Genomic DNA, 21259 nt, shown 5'->3' with positions numbered 1-21259 from the left:
TAAGCTGCAATGGTATGTTCTGTATCTATACACCCTTCAGGTAAGCTGCAATGGTATGCTCTGTATGCATAGACCCATCAGGTAAGCTGCAATGGTATGTTCTGTATGCGTAGACCCTTCAGGTAAGCTGCAATGGTATGTTCTGTATGTATAGACCCTTCAGGTAAGCTGCAATGGTATGTTCTGTATCTATAGACCCTTCAGGTAAGCTGCAATGGTATGTTCTGTATGCGTAGACCCTTCAGGTAAGCTGCAATGGTATGCTCTGTATGTATAGACCCTTCAGGTAAGCTACAATGGTATGTTCTGTATGTATAGACCCATCAGGTAAGCTGCAATGGTATGCTCTGTATGCATAGACCCATCAGGTAAGCGGCAATGGTATGTTCTGTATGCGTGGACCCTTCAGGTAATCTGCAATGGTATGCTCTGTATGTATAGACCCTTCAGGTAAGCTGCAATGGTATGCTCTGTATGCGTGGACCCTTCAGGTAAGCTGCAATGGTATGTTCTGTATCTATAGACCCTTCAGGTAAGCTGCAATGGTATGTTCTGTATCTATAGACCCTTCAGGTAAGCTGCAATGGTATGTTATGTATGCGTAGACCCTTCAGGTAAGCTGCAATGGTATGTTCTGTATCTATAGACCCTTCAGGTAAGCTGCAATGGCCTGCTCTGTATGCGTAGACCCTTCAGGTAAGCTGCAATGGCTGAAAAATTTACTCTTAGTGAGGCATGCGAGTTTACATTTTGTTAGACAGGTTAATCTGGACTATTAGTGTTGTGATGGAGCACAAGTTCCAGTCTTTCGGATTGGGAGAAGGTTGACATATCTCCTCCATTTAAAGGCTTAACACCTCATGGTAGCAGGTCTACGGCCTCCCCGTGTCCTCCAGCAGATGCAGGACCATGTTGTCAACTGCATCTCCTCTGGGTTTGGATGGAATACCCTCCCCTGCTGCCTGGTTAGGGTGTGTGTGTGTGCATGGTGATTCCAACGTGGTGGTGTTCCAACAGGTACTTTAGGCGTGACAACCATGGCTAACAAGGGCACTCTGGTGCTACGAGTATCATTGCCCTCTCTGAGATCTTTACTTTCTCTACAACTACTGCAATCAGTGGTACTAGTGGAAAAGCGTATGCACGGATTCTGTACCAACGTATCGACAGAGCATTTCCCAGTGATTTGGGATAGAAGTGCCTGGATACAAAGCACAATCATTTTTTGTTGTCTGCTGTTGCAAAGAGATCCATGTCTGATGCTCCCCAGAGATTGAAAACTAAGTCTCCTATGGACTGTTTTGCTTCCTATTTGCATGTGCAGTTTCATTTTCTTCTTAGCCCGTCTGCTTGAACTTTTTCCATTCCCGGGATGTGACTTGCTAGGAGTAATTTCTGTTCTGTGGCGGCCACTTCCAAAGGTTCGGAGCGAACTGCAACAGTGGGTGAGACCGAACAGTCTTCCCCTTGACTGACTAGCTTTTCGGAGCTAGAAATACTATCTTCAGCTCCAGGAAGGTGATGGGTTTGGTGGAGTCCTGCTCTGATCAGAACCCCCTTATTCTTAGGGTATTCATGTAGGCTTCCAGCCCTCTGAGGTGTCAAGGTGATGATGGCCTGTGGATGGTGGGCTTTGAAAGGTCTCCCCGTGACCATACTCCTTGCACTCCACCACCTCAATTCCTTTCTTACATGGTCTGTTACAACCACCAGATCCCCCCAGTGCCGACCCCAGACCCAACTGATTGTGTAACCATTCCTGTATTCGTCTCACATGAAGGCTGGCATTGGGAATGAGGTGGATACAGGAGGCCATCGTCCCTAAAAGCTTCATCACCGTCCTTAAGGCCACAGATTGTGACACCTGGTTTAAGCATTTATGGCCTGAACTCTCTATGTTGTGGGTTGAGCTGAGGTCTGCTCAAAGGAATATTTCCCTGGTTTGGGGTTCATTTCTCTGAATCCACTGTAAATCCGAGCATGTGCAGAAGGGGCACTACCCTTGTTATGGTCTCCTGACAAAGTTGAAAGGTGTCTGCCTTGACCAGCCAATCGTCTAGAAATGTATGCCCTGCCCTGTCTTCTGAGGCGAGGGGCTACCACTGCCAGTGTCTTGGCACAGACTTTTTTCAGAAGGCCAGATCTTGAACTGGTAGGGTTCCCCTTCCAAACCAAATCTGGGGTACGTTCTGTGTACTATGTAGGCATCTTTGAGATCCACAGTTGCAAAGTAGTCCCCTTGTCTGGCAAAGGGATTACATCTTGCGAGGTTCTCATTTGGAATCGATGTGTGTTGTTTTAGCCCAAGAATGTGCATCGAGTGCACCCCTTTGTTCCACTCCTGGCACTTTTTCTACAGCTTCCTTTGCAAGCAGCTCTTGGCGTAGGACTTGCAGCTGGTCCTTCTTGGAGTGCTGGCATCTTGGCTTTTCGTTTGTGGCTTCTGTATGACGTCTATACAGTAGCTGAAACAAACAATACTGACTAACCACTGCCCATGTAAATAGCTTTTTTTTTTTACAAGTCCTTTATTCTCCCCCTACAGGCGTGTTGTGGACCTGGAGGAGAGAAGTTCGAGGCTCCTGGAAGCACCTGAGGCAGATCCTTTAGAGTTTCTGTAAGGAAATGCCTCCTTGGCATGGTTACCCAATGACGTTTTGCCTTTGCTGATGCTAAGTTTTGATTTGAAAGTGTGCTGAGGCCTGCTAACCAGGCCCCAGCACCAGTGTTCTTTCCCTAACCTGTACTTTTGTTTCCACAATTGGCACACCCTGGCATCCAGGTAAGTCCCTTGTAACTGGTACCCCTGGTACCAAGGGCCCTGATGCCAGGGAAGGTCTCTAAGGGCTGCAGCATATCGTATGCCACCCTGGGGACCCCTCACTCAGCACAGACACACTGCTTGTCAGCTTGCGTGTGCTAGTGGGGATAAAAAGACTAAGTTGACATGGCACTCCCCTCAGGGTGCCATGCCAACCTCACACTGCCTACAGGTATAGATAAGTCACCCCTCTAGCAGGCCTTACAGCCCTAAGGCAGGGTGCACTATACCATAGGTGAGGGCATACGTGCATGAGCACTATGCCCCTACAGTGTCTAAGCAAAACCTTAGAGATTGTAAGTGCAGGGTAGCCATAAGAGTATATGGTCTGGGAGTCGGTCATGCACGAACTCCACAGCACCATAATGGCTACACTGAAAACTGGGAAGTTTGGTATCAAACTTCTCAGCACAATAAATGCACACTGATGCCAGTGTACATTTTATTGTAACATACATCCCAGAGGGCACCTTAGAGGTGCCCCCTGAAACCTTAACCGACTATCCGTGGAGGCTGACTAGTTTTAGCAGCCTGCCACACACCAGACATGTTGCTGGCCACATGGGGAGAGTGCCTTTGTCACTCTGTGGCTAGTAACAAAGCCTGTACTGGGTGGAGATGCTTATCACCTCCCCCTGCAGGAACTGTAACACCTGGTGGTGATACAGCACCCCAGGGCACTCCAGCTAGTGGAGTTGCCCGCCCCCTCCGGCCACGGCCCCACTTTTGGCAGCAAGGCCGGAGGAGATAATGAGAAAAACAAGGAGGAGTCACTGGCCAGTCAGGACAGCCCCTAAGGCATCCTGAGCTGAGGTGACTGACTTTTAGAAATCCTCCATCTTGCAGATGGAGGATTCCCCCAATAGGTATAGGAATGTGCCCCCCTCCCCTCGGGAGGAGGCACAAAGAGGGTGTAGCCACCCTCAGGGCTAGTAGCCATTGGCTACTAACCCCCCAGACCTAAACACACCCCCTACATTTAGTATTTAGGGGCTCCCCAGAACCTAGGAACTCAGATTCCTGCAACCTAAGAAGAAGAGGACAGCTGAGCTGAAAAACCCTGCAGAGAAGACGGAGACACCAACTGCTTTGGCCCCAGCTCTACCGGCCTGTCTCCCCACTTCTAAAGACACTGCTCCAGCGACGCTTTCCACAGGGACCAGCGACCTCTGAAGCCTCAGAGGACTGTCCTTCATCTAGAAGGACCAAGAACACCCGAGGACAGCGGCTCTGTTCACCAAAGACTGCAACTTTGCAACAAAGAAGCAACTTTGAAACAACACACGTTTCCCGCCGGAAGCGTGAGAATTGGCACTCTGCACCCGACGCCCCCGGCTCGACTTGTGGAGAACAATCACTTCAGGGAGGACTCCCCAGCGACTGCAAGACCGTGAGTAGCCAGAGTTGACCCCCCTGAGCCCCCACAGCGATGCCTGCAGAGGGAATCCTGAGGCTGCCCCTGACCGCGACTGCCTGCTTCAAAGACCCGACACCTGGTAAAGGCACTGCATCCACAGCCACCAGGACCTGAAGGATCCGACCTCCAGTGCAGGAGCGACCCCCAGGTGGCCCTCTCCCTTGCCCAGGTGGTGGCTACCCCAAGGAGCCCCCCCCTTGCCTGCATCGCTGAAGAGACCCCTTGGTCTCTCATTGATTTCAATTGAAAACCCGATGCTTGTTTGCACACTGCACCCGGCCGCCCCCGTGCCGCTGAGGGTGTACTTTCTGTGTGGACTTGTGTCCCCCCCGGTGCCCTACAAAAACCCCCTGGTCTGCCCTCTGAAGACGCAGGTACTTACCTGCTGGCAGACTGGAACCGGGGCACCCCCTTCTCCATTGAAGCCTATGCGTTTTGGGCACCACTTTGACCTCTGCACCTGACCGGCCCTGAGCTGCTGGTGTGGTAACTTTGGGGTTGCTCTGAACCCCCAACGGTGGGCTACCTTGGACCCAAACTTGAAACCTGTAGGTGGTTTACTTACCTGCAAAAACTAACAAACTATTACTTCCCACAGGAACTGTTGAAAATTGCACTAAGTGTGTAGTTTTAAAATAGCTATATGTCATTTATGTGACTGTATATGCTATGTTGCTAATTCAAAGTTCCTAAAGTACCTACCTGCAATACCTTTCATTTGAAGTACCTGTGGTTCTTAAAATAAACTAAGAACATATATTTTTCTATACAAAAACCTATTGGCCTGGAATTGTCTCGGAGTGTGTGTTCCTCATTTATTGCCTGTGTGTACAACAAATGCTTAACACTACTCCTCTGATAAGCCTACTGCTCGACCACACTACCACAAAATAGAGCATTAGAATTATCTCTTTTTGCCACTATCAACCTCTAAGGGGAACCCTTGGACTCTGTGCATACTATTCCTTACTTTGAAATAGTGCATACAGAGCCACCTTCCTACAGTTTCCACCCCTTGTTTTTCCTTTCCCTGAAGGGGGGATCTCAGGCGGCTGCTGTTTCCACTGTCCAAGGCTTTGAAACTGGCTGGATCCTGACTGTGTCTGGCTCTCTGAAGCAGACATTCATCTTCCAAGCCCTCCTCTCTCTTGGAAGGTGCCTCTTCAAAGGAAGGTCTAAAGACCTGAAGGGACCACATTTCCTTGTTTGTTTCATTTGCTTTTTTCATTTCTTCCAGTGCCTGGTGCCTGGTCTAACCCTGGCCACAGAGCTGGTTTCTTGCGAGTGGTCTCTCAATGACTGAAGACACGCCTTGGGCTTAAAGCTAAAGTTCTTCACGACCATCCCCGTAGCTCGCCGTCTACTTGCTGCTTCGGATGAGGGCTGATTTCAGGTATGAATTTGCAATGATTCCCCCTCCACAATACTCTTTTTTTGTTATTACTCCAGTAGGTGTGGCATGAGGTCTTCCGTATCCTAGCAGTACTGGTGAGCAAGCCTGTAAGGAAATGTCCCTTTTTGCATGGTCACCCGAAGTCTTTGGACTGATGCTGCTGGTTTTTCGAGTCAGGGTGCACGGAGGCCTGCTAACCGGAGCTCAGTGCCCATGCCCTCACCCTTCAACGGATAGCATGAATTGGCTTTGACCCAGTTGGCTGGGCTCGTTTACTTTTAAGTCCCTAGTAAATGGTACCCTGGGCATGTAAGTTAGAGGGTCTCCTCAGGGACTGCAGCACTGGTTGTGCCACCCCAAGACTCTCAGCCCGCCGTTTGCAGACCGGAACAGCACTTTATCTGCTGGTGCGCCTTTGTCATTTAAAGCAATAGCAAAGTCAGACTTTCCCCGGGTATATGTTTAAGTCACCCCTATGGCAGGCCTATTGAGTCCCAAGGCAGAGTTCAGAAGCAGAACATGTGACTTTACATGTGCTGACAGTGAAAACGCAGAGCTGCCGTTTTCACTATAGAAAACTTGATTGCCCAGTTGGCGAGTGCAGAGTTAGTCGCTGACCCCTCAGTTGTGCTATGTCTGGAACGGTTTGACTAAAATGTGTTACCCAAGGTATCAAGTAACTTGGGACACTAAGCATCACTTGATTCTCCGTTCAAAATCAATGTAACAAGTTGCACTTGCAACTTAAGCAAAGTTCCACAACTAGCTGGTGCTTAGTTCGCGAACAAGGTTCAATCAGCACAGCAATGCAGACGTGAACAAAAGTCTGATTTCCATTCATATAATCCATAGTAATCTGTTTATTTTAATGTTCTTCAATGATTTCTAAATTCTCAGAAGCAGAGTGATTCCAAGCTTTAAATGCTAAAGAAATACCCATCCAGGCTTTTTCTGCAGCACGTTAGAATACACATCTCATCCTTTAGCAAAGTTGCCACTTTGTTGCCTTTGGTACCCTGTGCCCATACCAGATGCACACGGGGTCCTGTCACTGAGACCGCTTTCTGCCGTCCTGGGGAGACACGCTAATGTCTCCCAGGAAGGGACAAAAAAGGGACCTGGTCTGGAAGGAGGTGTCACCTCCCTCCGGCAGGAAGCCACACAGCGAGCTGCAAAGGAGAAGCTGCCTTTGAAGGGCACATGGGTAACGCCTGGGAGAGAGGCTGCTCCACTGTTCAGACACAGGCTGACACAAAGGACAGCAGAGGGAAACCATTTCTCAAACTGGTTTCCAGGGGCGCGTAGCCCCCTTGGTAGCCACACCTCAGGGTTCTGCCATACTGGAAGTGGGCAGAAAGGTGCATCCTGGGATGCCCAGATGCCACACTTCGCATGAAGTGCTCATCAGGTTGGAGGGAACCTGGTAGCCCATTGGTTACCAACCCCATCCTGCCCTGAGGGCATGTTCTGAGCATAAGTAGGGCAACCCTGGCACCACAAACACAGATCTCACCTGTACTAGAAGAAGGGCTGAAGAAGGACTGCCATACGCCACAGTGGAACTAGCAAATCGACTGCACCGCCGTGGAGAGCACCTGCTGAACCTGGTGGTTAGGAAAGGAGAGGGACTATGCCTGTTGTGTCCTCTTGAGGAGAAGTTGTCTCCAGAGCCAAAGCCAAGAGACTCCAAGGGTCAGGGAGCTGCCCTCCTGTCTACAGCACAGGGAGACAACAGCTGAGAAGCCTGCTCGGGCAAGTCCACAGCCCAAAGTTTTCAACGTGCCACCGTGCAGCATGAGGTACCAGGAGCTAACGTACAAAGTTGAACCTAGGGTAGCTGAGCCCGGAAGAGTTGGAGTGCAGCTGGGTCTCCTAGGGATCGAGTTATCGACCCAGGAACGACGGACTGTGATACTGGGCGGAATAGTCCTGTGGTGACTGGACTTCTGTCAGCACCAAGGGGACTTCTAGCCTCGTCGATCCTGTGACCCCTTCGTGGACAGTGGAGAAGTTACTATAAGTCCCCCATCAACCGCATCGCATCCACAGCATTCTTTGAGCATCTTCAGTATTCTCCATCCCTGCATCAGGACCACTTCCGTAGGAAAGCCGTCAAAGGCTAAAAGTGGCCGGAACAGACTCAAGCTTGCTTCCCTGCTGATATAACTGTTTGTAAGGACAACAATGGTCCCCTTGACAGGTTCCCTACTCGAGTTGGTCACCTAAAGTGGCTCTAAGTCACCATATTCTAACTAGCCCAAACTTTTTGGTGAAAATGTTTCTAAGTGTCAATTCATTGAATTTCAATGCTTCTTCCTGGTTGAGTGAAATAACCTGGTTTACTATACCTTGTAAATTGTATCTCTACAGAACCCTCCAGCGGACCTTTTTCGTTGTGGTGTCTAAGAATACATAAAAATACAGAGCATTTGTATAAACTGGTGTCGGATCTCTTTGGTGTCGTGCCGATTTCTTCATTTGTTTCGGTGCTGTTTAACTGGTTTACACTACCCAGGGTTGAGCTGAAGGTTTGACAAACAAAACCTAAGGGCCCTAAAGGGGTGAAAACTGTACCACAGGGTAAAGTTGCACAACCATACCATACAGTACACCCCAACTTCCTCAGAATGCCAATTTGGAAGGGCACTGGAATGAAAATGTCACTTACCCAGTGTACATCTGTTCGTGGCATCAGTCGCAGTAGATTCGCATGTTCTGCAATAGCTCGCCATCTGGTGTTGGGCCGGAGTGTTACAAGTTGTTTTTCTTCGAAGAAGTCTTTCGAGTCACGGGACTGAGTGACTCCTCCTTTTGTCTCCATTGCGCATGGGCGTCGACTCCATCTTCGATTGTTTTTCCCCGCAGAGGGTGAGGTAGGAGTTGAATTGTAGTAATAGTGCCCATGCAATGGAGTGACTAAGTATGCACCTATTTAAGGTTGAGATGATACATATATAAATAATTGAAGGTAACTTCCAAACTGCTACAGGCTCCCGGGGAGGCGGGTGGGCACATGCGAATCTACTGCGACTGATGCCACGAACAGATGTACACTGGGTAAGTGACATTTTCAGTTCGATGGCATCTGTCGCTGTAGATACGCATGTTCTGCATAGACTAGTAAGCAGTTATTTCCCCAAAAGCGGTGGATCAGCCTGTAGGAGTGGAAGTAGTCTGAAATAATGTTCTTAATACGGCTTGACCTACTGTGGCTTGTTGTGCGGATAACACGTCTACACAGTAGTGCTTGGTGAATGTGTGAGGCGTAGACCATGTGGCTGCCTTACATATTTCTTGCATTGGGATGTTTCCTAGAAAGGCCATGGTAGCACCTTTCTTTCTGGTTGAGTGTGCCCTTGGTGTAATGGGCAGCTGTCGTTTAGCTTTAAGGTAGCAGATTTGGATGCATTTAACTATCCATCTGGCTATACCTTGTTTTGAAATTGGGTTTCCTGCATGAGGTTTTTGAAATGCAATAAAGAGTTGTTTAGTCTTTCTGATGTTTTTTGTTCTGTCAATGTAATACATCAATGCTCTTTTGACATCTAATGTATGTAGTGCCCTTTCAGCTACGGTATCTGGCTGTGGAAAGAACACTGGAAGTTCCACTGTTTGATTTAGATGGAACGGTGAAATAACCTTTGGCAAAAATTTAGGATTGGTCCTTAGGACGACTTTATTTTTGTGTAGTTGTATAAAAGGTTCCTGTATTGTAAACGCCTGAATCTCGCTTACTCTTCTTAGGGAAGTAATGGCGATGAGAAATGCCACCTTCCAGGTTAGGAACTGTATGTCGCAGGAGTGCATGGGTTCAAAAGGTGGACCCATAAGTCTAGTTAGGACAACATTTAGGTTCCATGAAGGAACAGGTAGTGTTCTTGGTGGTATAATTCTCCTAAGGCCCTCCATGAATGCTTTAATGACTGGTATCTTATATAGGGAAGTTGAATAGGTAGTCTGCAGGTATGCAGATATTGCTGCAAGGTGTATTTTAATGGAAGAGAAAGCTAGGTTAGATTTTTGTAAGTGAAGCAAGTAACCCACTACATGTTCTGGAGTTGTGTGTAATGGTTGTATTTGATTAATATGGCAGTAGCAAACAAACCTCTTCCATTTACTTGCATAGCAGTGCCCGGTGGATGGCCTTCTGGCTTGTTTTATGACTTCCATACATTCTTGGGTAAGTTGTAAGTGCCCGAATTCTAGGATTTCAGGAGCCAGATTGCTAGATTCAGCGATGCTGGATCTGGGTGTCTGATCTTTTGGTTGTGCTGTGTCAACAGATCTGGCCTGTTGGGCAATTTGATGCAGGGTACCACTGATAGGTCTAGCAGCGTTGTGTACCAGGGTTGCCTTGCCCAAGTTGGTGCTATTAATATGAGTTTGAGTTTGCTTTGACTGAGTTTGTTTACCAGGTAAGGAAGGAGAGGGAGAGGAGGAAAAGCGTAAGCAAATATCCCTGACCAGTTCATCCATAGGGCATTGCCTTGGGATTGTTTGTGTGGGTATCTGGATGCGAAGTTTTGGCATTTTGCGTTCTCCCTTGTCGCAAACAAGTCTATCTGAGGTGTTCCCCAGAGTTTGAAATAAGTGTTCAGAATTTGGGGGTGAATTTCCCATTCGTGGACCTGTTGGTGATCTCGAGAGAGATTGTCTGCGAGTTGATTTTGGATCCCTGGTATAAACTGTGCTATTAGGCGAATTTGGTTGTGAATTGCCCAATGCTAAATCTTTTGTGCTAGCAGGCTTAACTGCGTGGAGTGCGTCCCCCCCTGCTTGTTTAGATAATACATTGTTGTCATGTTGTCTGTTTTGACGAGAATGTATTTGTGAACTATTATTGGTTGGAAAGCTTTTAGTGCTTGAAAAACTGCTAGAAGTTCTAGGTGATTGATATGCAGTCTTGTTTGATGTACGTTCCATTGTCCTTGTATGCTGTGTTGATCGAGGTGTGCTCCCCACCCTGTCATGGAAGCATCTGTTGTTATTACGTATTGTGGCACTGGGTCTTGGAAAGGCCGCCCGTTGTTTAAATTTATGTTGTTCCACCACAGAAGCGAGAGGTAAGTTTGGCGGTCTATTAACACCAGATCTAGAAGGTGACCCTGTGCTTGAGACCACTGTGATGCTAGGCATTGTTGTAAGGGCCTCATGTGCAGTCTTGCGTTTGGGACAATGGCTATGCATGAAGACATCATGCCTAGGAGTTGTAATACCATCTTTGCTTGTATCTTTTGTGTTGGATACATGCGTTGTATGATGGTGTTGAAATTTTGAATTCTTTGTGGACTTGGAGTGGCTACTCCTTTTGATGTGTCTATTATGGCTCCTAGGTATTGTTGTACCTTGCGCGGCAGAATGTTGGATTTTGTAAAGTTGACGGTGAACCCGAGTTTGAAGAGGGTTTGTATGATCTGATTTGTGTGATTTGATTTGTGTGATTTGAGCACTGTATGAACGAATGGGCCTTGATTAGCCAGTCGTCCAAATATGGGAACACATGTATTTGCTGCCTTCTTATGTGTGCAGCGACTACCGCTAGACATTTGGTAAAGACTCTTGGTGCGGTTGTTAATCCGAAAGGCAGTACCTTGAATTGGTAATGTATTCCTTTGAATACAAACCTTAGGTATTTCCTGTGCGATGGGTGTATTGGTATATGGAAATAAGCATCCTTGAGGTCTAAAGTTGCCATGTAGTCGTGTAGTTTTAGCAATGGCAATACTTCTTGTAGTGTGACCATGTGGAAGTGGTCTGATTTGATGAAAGTGTTCACTACTCTGAGGTCTAGGATTGGTCTCAGTGTTTTGTCCTTCTTTGGTATCAGAAAGTACAGTGAGTAAACTCCTGTGTTTATTTGTGTGTTTGGCACTAATTCGATTGCATTCTTTTGCAATAGTGCCTGCACTTCTATCTCCAGGAGATTGGAATGGTGTATTGTTAAATTTTGTGCTCTTGGTGGTATGTTTGGAGGGAATTGTAGAAATTCTATGCAATAACCATGTTGGATAATTGCTAGAACCCAAGTGTCTGTAGTGATTTCCTCCCATGCTTTGTAATAATGACCTATTCTTCCCCCCACTGGTGTTGTGTGGAGGGGGTGAGTGACATGTGAGTCACTGTTTAGTAGTAGTGGTTTTGGGGCTTTGAAATCTTCCTCTATTTCTAGGGAATTGCCCTCCTCTATATTGTCCCCGAAAACCTCCTCTATACTGTCCCTGGTAACTGGACGGTGTGGCTTGTGAGGTGCTGGCTTGTGTGCTTTGACCCCGAAACCCCCCTCGAAAGGGCGTTTTACGGAATGTGCTGTAATTCCCTCTGCTCTGCGGGGAGTAGAGTGCGCCCATGGCTTTGGCAGTGTCCGTATCTTTTTTGAGTTTCTCAATCGCTGTGTCCACTTCTGGACCGAACAGTTCTTTTTCATTAAAAGGCATATTGAGAACTGCTTGTTGAATCTCTGGTTTAAATCCAGACGTTCGGAGCCATGCATGCCTTCTGATAGTTACAGATGTATTAATTGTCCGTTCAGCTGTATCTGCAGCGTCCATGGAGGAGCGTATCTGGTTGTTGGAGATGGTCTGTCCCTCCTCAACCACTTGTTTTGCCCTATTTTGTAAGTCCTTGGGCAGATGTTCAATGAGATGTTGCATCTCGTCCCAGTGGGCTCTGTCATAGCGCGCAAGTAGTGCCTGGGAGTTCGCGATGCGCCACTGGTTTGCAGCTTGTGCTGCGACTTTTACCAGCTGCATCGAACTTGCGGCTTTCTTTATCTGGGGGTGGTGCATCTCCAGATGTGTGAGAGTTGGCCCTTTTCCTAGCTGCTCCTACAACGACAGAGTCTGGTGGCAGCTGTGTAGTGATGAAAGCCGGGTCTGTAGGAGGCGCCTTATACTTTTTTTCCACCCTTGGTGTGATTGCCCTACTTTTGACCGGCTCCTTAAAGATGTCTTTTGCGTGCCGGAGCATACCAGGGAGCATAGGCAGGCTTTGGTATGAGCTGTGGGTGGAGGAGAGTGTGTTGAATAAGAAATCATCCTCGACCTGTTCTGAGTGGAGGCTTACGTTGTGAAATTGTGCTGCTCTAGCCACCACTTGAGAATACGCGGTGCTGTCTTCTGGTGGAGATGGCTTTGTAGGGTATGCCTCCGGACTGTTATCTGACACTGGGGAGTCGTATAGGTCCCATGCGTCCTGATCTTGGTCACCCTGGCTCATGGTGGTGTGAGCTGGGGAGTGTGATGGAGTTTGTGCTGGTGAGACGTTAATCACGGGCGGAGGAGAGGGTGGTGGGGTAACTCTTTTCACCACTTTTGGTTGTGGTGTCTGTTCCGTCTGGAACTCCAACCTTCTCTTTCTCCTAATGGGGGGAAGGGTGCTTATTTTTCCTGTCCCCTGCTGTATGAATATACGCTTTTGCGTATGGTCCACATCAGTTGCTTGTAGCTCTTCCTCAAACCTATGCTTTTGCATTTGGGAGGTTAGCGAGTGCTCTTCTGTATAAGAGCCTGAAGCTGGGTCGCTTGCAGTTTGTTTCGGCATCGAAACCCTGTCTGCGTGTTTTTTCGGCTCCGAGGTGACTTTTTTCTTTTTCGGGGCCGAAACCTCTCGGCGTCGATCTGTTTCGGTGCCGCTGTCTCGGCGTCGAGCCGTGTCCACACCGGCATCTCGGTGTCGAGGCTTGTCTCCAGCACTTTCTCGGTCCCGAGAAGGCTGCGTGCCGGTGTCTCGACCGGAGTCGGACGATCTCGGCACTGTTTGGGCCTTTTTCGGTGCCGACGGTCGGTCACCGAATTTATGGGTCGAGCCATGGCCTGGTGGCAGTGGCGTCCCCTGGGCCTTGTAAATGTTCCTCTGAGTGGATTTCGACGTCTTACTCACGGTTTGTGTATCGTCGAATCCTTCGGAGTCTGAGTCTTGGATCGAGAAGGTACCTTCCTCTTCCTGTTCCTCGAACTCCCGTTGGGCTGTCGGTGCGGACGCCATCTGCAGTCTTCTGGCTCGACGGTCTCGGAGTGTTTTTCGGGACCGGAACGCACGACAGGCCTCGCAGGTGTCTTCGCTGTGCTCAGGTGACAGGCACAGGTTGCAGACCAAGTGTTGGTCTGTGTAGGGGTATTTATTGTGGCATTTGGGGCAGAAACGGAACGGGGTCCGTTCCATCGGCGTTCTTCAGCACGCGGTCGGGCCGACCAGGCCCCGACGGAGGATCGAAAAACTACCCCGAAGGGCACCGGAGCTCTTCGATCTTCGATGCGGTGTGGAATCTAAGTACGCCGATCCCGAACGCAACAATACCGACGAAAATCTTCAGAAATTAGCTAATCTTCCGTTCCGAAACTCGGAGCGACAGGAACACGTCCGAACCCGATGGCGGAAAAAAAACAATCGAAGATGGAGTCGACGCCCATGCGCAATGGAGACAAAAGGAGGAGTCACTCGGTCCCGTGACTCGAAAGACTTCTTCGAACAAAAACAACTTGTAACACTCCGGCCCAACACCAGATGGCGAGCTATTGCAGAACATGCGTATCTACAGCGACAGATGCCATCGAACTTGGCAATCTGCCACTGCGTGGCTGCAGGTCTCCATCTTGCGTCCCACTGCCTCCACTCTAACCTTCCTTGTCTGGTGGCGTCCCACGGATGCTGGGGACATTCTCCTTTCCTTGCTGTGGAAACAACAAGGGAAGCTGGTTCTACATGGACCTGGATGTACTTAGGGTCTTGTTATGAAGCACAGTATTTTTTTCTATTCACCGTCTTACTGCCTTCGATGTCGCTGATTTAGCAAAAACCTATTGCGGAGTGGGATAATGCTGGGGAGATTGCGGGTAAAATTTGAACAGCATGCCAATGCTTTAAACAGCATTGAGGAACCCCAGTGGTCCCACTCCGACCAAGAAACATCCTCCAAATGTCAATCCCTTTCGACAAAAACCCCTCTGCGTTCTTGAAAGACTTTGAGGAACCTTTGACAACTTCTGTCGAAAAAGGTCGGGAGACTTCTGATGCACCTCCGTAGCCAAAAGCGGAAAATAAGAATCCAAAACTGTGGCCACAGACATGGGCACTGTGGAATTACAGTCTACGTCACAGGGACTCCGCCCATGTGGACCCGAACCACAAACTTAAGAAACTGAAAATATTAACACTTCTGGACCGAACCACTAGATGGAGGGATTGTGAAAAGCACATGAATCTAGAAGAGATGTCATGCTGCAAAAGCATGTGCTTACCAAAAGCCTTTATCTTTTTGGATTATGTGTCTGGAGGACAATGAATAACTGGTTGAAGCCTTCACAATAAGGCTGTCTGGGGTGGGCTGACTGATGAAAAAATCTGTGTCACAAGGCGCCTGTCTGAGAAGTTTAGCAGGCTGCCTATTTACAGGTAAACAAGAAGGTTTCAACCAAGTAGCCATCTCAGAATTAGTGCGGGAATCGTTAAACGGGGGGGTGCTAGGACTCAAAAGTAGGTGGCCCAGGCTGGAAGATTTCAATGGAGGGTTGTTGTAGTTCTAGTGCCTCGGCAGCCCTTATGGACCCACCAGGGCAAACGAGCAATCTTCCACTGGTGGCCGAAGTGGTGGACCCGCTCTGTCTCAGGCGAGGTGTTAAGCCCACTGGCATTCTGTAAATGACAGCATAAGGCATCACCAGTACAGGTGAGGCTGGGAGGGCGGGCCATTGTCGTCCTCATCACCACCACCACCACCATGGGGTAGCCTCTGCTCTAGCACAGGATGCGTCAGAATCAAAAGATAATGGAACCAATGCGGATTCGTGCGACGTGGCAGAGGCAATGGGCTAGTTGAGCTGTGCGACATCTGGTTGCGCGTTTGTAATTTCATATTGTGACATCAGTTGGGCACTAGCTAAAGACAGTTCAGGGTCCGGTATTGGGTCCTCTTCTGGCACTGATGGAGACAGTACCTCCGCCACTGGCAGGCGTGGATCTCAGCTAGAGCAGAAGTATGGACCAGAGTGGACAAGGGCCAGGTTACTGGTCCCAGGGGCTAGACAGCGCTGTGGATGGACCTGCCGGCAGCAGCAAGTCTGTGCGCCCCTGCGGTAGCGCAGGGTCCGATGATGCACCCGAAGGAGCCGGAATCACACCAAAACTTGTAGCATGTCCTCCTTGAAGGTGTCAACCTACTGCGGGATCAATAACTGCCTGGGGAATTTGGGGTGCATTGGGACCAGCCGAGGAGTCTGTTCCATGGCCGGAGATCTAGAAGGGGTGCAACTAACACTGTGATGCAGGATGGAGTCGACTCCCGCTTCGCTTTTCTTATGGTCGCGCTTGGACACGGACTTTCCGGAGGACTTGGAGCATAAAGTTGAGCAGTCAGAGGAATGTCCTTGGGATTGGATTCACAATGTGGATCCTGGAAGCTGGACTTACATAAAGGCCGCAACTTCATGTGTTTGGAAACATCTACCTTTACCTCTCTCTCTTGGATCGCCTTTGAGCGCGAGAAAATGCACTTACTGCACTACTAAGAGCTGTACCCCGAGCCCTGACACCAAAGAGACACCCGGTGGAGGTCAGTGACCAGCATCTGCTTCCTGCAATTGTGACATGGCTTGAAACCTGTTGCTTTGGATAGTGACATCGTTTGCAGCACACTGGCGACAGATTAAAGTCATTAGAAATACTGACAGCTTGAAAGTGGGGCTCCGGATCCTAGCCGGAAAGCACAGAAACAAAGGCACTGATGGCAACACACAGGGGTGGGGGCTGTAAGCGGCTCCACAATCTCACACCCGGGGAGATGCAGAATCAGCGTGCAGCTGTGTAAAGCCAACAAATGGTGCATGGGAGCACTGCCATGGAGAAACTTTTTTGGGATCCTGTCCATCACCTGGGGAGCATTCCAAGGTGAGGAATCTGCAGTTAGACCAAGATCACCGCTGGCTCAGCTTTGTAACTCCTGCTGATGCAGCTGCTGGCAGCGGCGGCCAGACAATCCTGCTACATACCTACCTGGGTCTCCACGCCTAATCTGGACAGGTTCACTTGTCCTGATTGGGGCCTGATGTTGGACTATCTACCTATACTCCTCTTTACTGAGCTTGAGTAATGATGTTTAGATCTATGGACTTAGTGAGCACTTGAACCCAAGCATTGTACTGTGCATTACACCCCCTGATCCATCAAGAAATGTATTGAAAGGAAGAATATGCCCTCTACCCCTTGTTCATTAAATATTAAACAGAAAATAATGAACATCACAAGTGCTGGAGAGCCTGGAGAAACTAGCAGGGGCACTTAATAAAGGACACGGTATTGAGAGACTACGCATGCGCGTCGAATCTACGACATCTTTACGTGGGAGGCTTGGTTTACGTTGTGTCTCATGTGGTGAAAAGGCCACTTCGCAGGCCTTTATCCCCACCTGCTGTCTGCTCTTAATTTGTAAAGTGTCGCCATTCTTTGCATGCTTTTTATTTATTCCAGTGAGGATGGTGCTTTTTCTCAAGTGTGGAAGAGTGGGCCTTAATCTACAACTATGTTTTTGTTTATATGGTAGATCCTTTTTTTCCGACCAGTGGAATCCCCCTCATTTCTTTTTATTTTTTTTGGGATGGGGTGGTCCCCAGCTATTACCCACACACTGTCTTTTTCAATCACTGCCTTCTACAAATGTGCTTCTTTATCCTACACAGAACAGCAGTTTGGGTGTTATCTAGCAGGGGCAACTAGACGCGGGACATCAGACGCAGGTCACTAGATGCGCAGAAAAACCCTTAAACCTTGCACATCCATTAACCTGGCAGAGGCTTCTGTAAGGGCAAAAGCCATCACACTACATGGAAACAGAATATAAAATACACTCAAGGGCGGTCCCTCAAAAGTGAGGCACCTACGCAGTGAGAGCACCACTCACCTGTAGCCGCTTCATGGCCTCAGAGTCCTGGTCTGCCTTCACCTTACACGCCACCAGCAACTGGGCGGTTGAAGCTGCCACCTGCTTGGCAGAGGAAATCAACTTCTCGTTGCTGGCGTGGCCCTGCACGCATGCATTGGCTGCTTCGCATAGGTTGTTCGTGGCTGCAGCCACCATCCGGGCCTGGGAGACGGTGGGAGGTGGGGTGGACGAGAAAGACAAGACAGTTCAGAATTGGTGAGCAGTGTAAACAAGAAATAACTTCAAACATCAGTTAACGTCAAAGTAGGAGTTCATGCTATTACTTACAGCAGAAATGAGACCTTGAGACCACTGTCCATCATCCACCGCATTGGCGGGGATTGCACCAACCTAGATATACAAAATAAAGCAAAGTCACATTTATTTGGTAGACATTACATCTCAGTTAACTTGCCTATAGCTGAGTAACACCTTTGCTTCTCAACAACATAGCGAACCCAACTCTCATGGGTTTACTGGTTGTATGCTATGGTCCCTCAGAAATCAGCAAGGCTTGAAGACTCTGTTTCACCATCCCGACTCTCTACGGTCCACGCACTCTTGTTTCATTCTACAGTACCCAGACATTTGTGACATCCCCCAGCCATGCTCGACTTAGTAGCGTTTTTTGCACACCTGATCCCACTACAAAAGCAAAAGAGCCCAGACTTATCTCAGAGTGGTCGTGACCCATCAGTACGGGATCTGCTTACCTTGCCTTGCGCCACAAGTTCTCTCTGTGCAGCAGAGGCAGCCTTCACCAGCGCACTTGTGGCAGCCGCTATAGACTTGGCAGCCTCCAGGATCTGCTCTTCGAAGTTCAGGCTCTCATCTGCTTGCTGAAACAACAATGTTACATAAGTGAGAACCCTGAGAATCGACTGCAAGGTTTCCACAACAGTGTCCTGGGGTGGTCGTATGCTAGGTGCCCAGGTATGTAGGATCTGTGCAAGAAGATCAAAGTAACACATGCTAGAGAAGCAGAAAGTGAAAAACATGTAACCTGTGGCACCAGGCAACTACAGAGTGTCTTCTGATGGGTCATACAGCGCCGTGAGAACAGCTTCAAAATGTTGGAAAGAGGGCTCAGCGGCTGGATCTTACCTCAAAAGCTGCCCACCCTTCACGGTCATGTGACAAAGGAGAGCCTGCCTCTGGGAGGGGAGGCCTAGTACTGGCACTAGAACCTTTACAGAGGTCCTACTATAAACAATGGATTCAACCACCTGCCCAGGCACACACCACCGCAGTTTCAATTCAGCAAGAGTGAAACACCTGAAGAAGGGCCTGCGGATCTGGAGAAAAGCATAAGGATGATACAGCAGCTGACCCATCACAGGAAGCAGCTTTGGCCCTGCAGAGGGGTATGAGTACTGTAATGCTGTACAATCCAAAGACATATAGTACACACACTGGAATACCGTGCAGGAGCCCGAACGGATGACTGGACGGAGGAGTTATGACCTTGCCAGTTGATAATCCACAAAGTACCAGACACTGAAAAACAGGCTCTACAGCACAAAGCCAAGTGTGCGCACAAGGTATTGGAGAGGTGCATGCCAAGCACTCGGTCCTGACACAACAGTCTTTACCATTATGACTGCACCGTCACATGCTCATATCATCTAGACAAGAGAGAGGCAACCCTCTGCAGACATCCGGAGAACACTGGCACCGCAGTAACGACTGGGGCAGCAGAGGGCCTTGGTAACAGGCTGATGGTACACTGGGTATGAGGAATGGTTTCACCAGAGTACAGTGCGGGGTGGGGGTGAAGGGAGCACAATAAACCTGTGAACACGAGGTTAGGGCATGCTACAACTACAATCCCTCCACACTCCATTGCCCAGATAAATGGGCACGGCAGGCAGGGATAGTGGGACACTGAAGAGGACAATGGCACATTTGGGATGGAGGCAGATTGATGAATAATCACATTGTAGTTTGGGTCTTGCTCAGATGGCAGGGCATGGCAGTACCTCTGACTGGAAGGTGTAACATGGCAGAGGGGACCCTGTCCAGAAGGCACAACATGCGAGGAATGTGCCCTGTTTAGAAGGCTCAAAATGAGAGGAATGTGCCCTGTTTAGAAGGCACAGTATGGCAGGCATGCGTGTGCCCTGTTTAGAAGGAACAGTATGGCAGACGTGGGCTCTGTTTAGAAGGAACAGTATGGCAGACGTGTGCCCTGTTTAGAAGGAACAGTATGGCAGGCAGGCGTGTGCTCTGATTAGAAGGAACATTATGGCAGGCGTGTGCCCTGATTAGAAGGCACAGTATGGTAGGCGTGTGCCCTGATTAGAAGGAACAGTATGGCAGGCGTGTGATGGCAGGCAGATGTGTGCCCTGTTTAGAAGGAACAGTATGGCAGGCGTGTGCCCTGTTTAGAAGGAACAGTATGGCAGGCGTGTGCCCTGTTTAAAAGGCACAGTATGGCAGGCGTGTGCCCTGTTTAAAAGGCACAGTATGGCAGGCGTGTGCCCTGTTTAAAAGGCACAGTATGGCAAGCGTGTGCCCTGTTTAAAAGGCACAGTATGGCAGGTGTGTGCCCTGTTTAAAAGGCACAGTATGGCAGACATGTGCCCTGTTTAGAAGGAAGAGTATGGGAGCCGTGTGCCCTGTTTAGAAGGAAGAATATGGGAGCCGTGTGCCCTGTTTAGAAGGAAGAGTATGGGAGCCGTGTGCCCTGTTTAGAAGGAAAAGTATGGGAGGCGTGTGCCCTGTTTAGAAGGAAAAGTATGGGAGGCGTGTGCCCTGTTTAGAAGGAAAAGTATGGGAGGCGTGTGCCATGTTTAGAAGGAACAGTATGGCAGGCCTGTGCCCTGATTAGAAGGAACAGTATGGCAGGCATGTGTCCTGTTTAGAAGGCACAGTATGGCAGGCGTGTGCCCTGTTTAGAAGGCACAGTATGGCAGGCGTGTGCCCTGTTTAGAAGGCACAGTATGGCAGGCGTGTGCCCTGTTTAGAAGGAACAGTATGGCATGCGTGTGCCCTGTTTAGAAGGAACAGTATGGCAGGCGTATGCCCTGTTTAGAAGGCACAGTATGGCAAGCATGTGTCCTGTTTAGAAGGCACAGTATGGCAGGCGTGTGCCCTGTTTAGAAGGCACAGTATGGTAGCCATGGGTCATAGTCCGTATTTACAGCATGCACGTCCCCTGTTCCGAAGCACAGAATGGCATCAATCCGTCATATTCAGAAGACACATCAGGCATGAGCCGTGCTTAGAAGGAACAGCATAGCGCCTGTGTTGAAGGGGGAGTGTGGGCAACGTTAAGACTGTCTACAAGACAGCATTGCAGAGGGCCTCTTTCTGAGACAGCACAGTGTGGCAGCGTGAAAACAAAGGATCCAAGTGCTGGATGTGTGTGGGCGGGGTGGGGGAACTAGTTAGAAAGTAAAGCAGGTAATTGTTGGCTACGTAGAGTGCGCCTTGAAAGGAGTAGCACATGGAAAAACCCGTAAGAGGTACCCAGGATGAACGGTGGGCACAGGAAGGCACAGCAGTGGGACTTAAGAAAGGCAAAGTCTGAAACTAAGGCATAGTGCAAGTCACACTAAGGAGGGCACAGCATGGTAGAGGTGTCAAGAAGACCTGGCCAGGTTACCACATGAAGGCACAGCATGGCCCAGTTAGGAAAGAAGGCGGCACAGCATGGCAGAGGTGTCAAGAAGACCTGGCCAGGTTACCACATGAAGGCACAGCATGGCCCAGTTA

The 21259-nt window shown here is 49.0% G+C and overlaps 1 protein-coding gene across 3 annotated transcripts in view; it reads right to left on the bottom strand.

Moving 5' to 3' along the window:
• The window catches only part of TLN1 (talin 1), a 687540-nt gene that overhangs the window by 81728 nt on the left and 584553 nt on the right, over positions 1-21259 (bottom strand). For all 3 annotated transcript variants that reach the window (XM_069205713.1, XM_069205712.1, XM_069205714.1), the window contains 3 exons: positions 18256-18381; positions 17831-17893; positions 17522-17704 (listed from right to left, as the gene is read on the bottom strand). In XM_069205713.1, the coding sequence (XP_069061814.1) occupies positions 17522-17704; positions 17831-17893; positions 18256-18381 (372 nt within the window). The remainder of the gene's footprint in view (positions 1-17521; positions 17705-17830; positions 17894-18255; positions 18382-21259) is intronic.

The sequence above is a fragment of the Pleurodeles waltl genome, chromosome 1_2, assembly GCF_031143425.1.
Source record: "Pleurodeles waltl isolate 20211129_DDA chromosome 1_2, aPleWal1.hap1.20221129, whole genome shotgun sequence".
Classification (NCBI taxonomy): domain Eukaryota; kingdom Metazoa; phylum Chordata; class Amphibia; order Caudata; family Salamandridae; genus Pleurodeles; species Pleurodeles waltl.
This window is presented reverse-complemented; position numbering and strand designations above follow the sequence as displayed.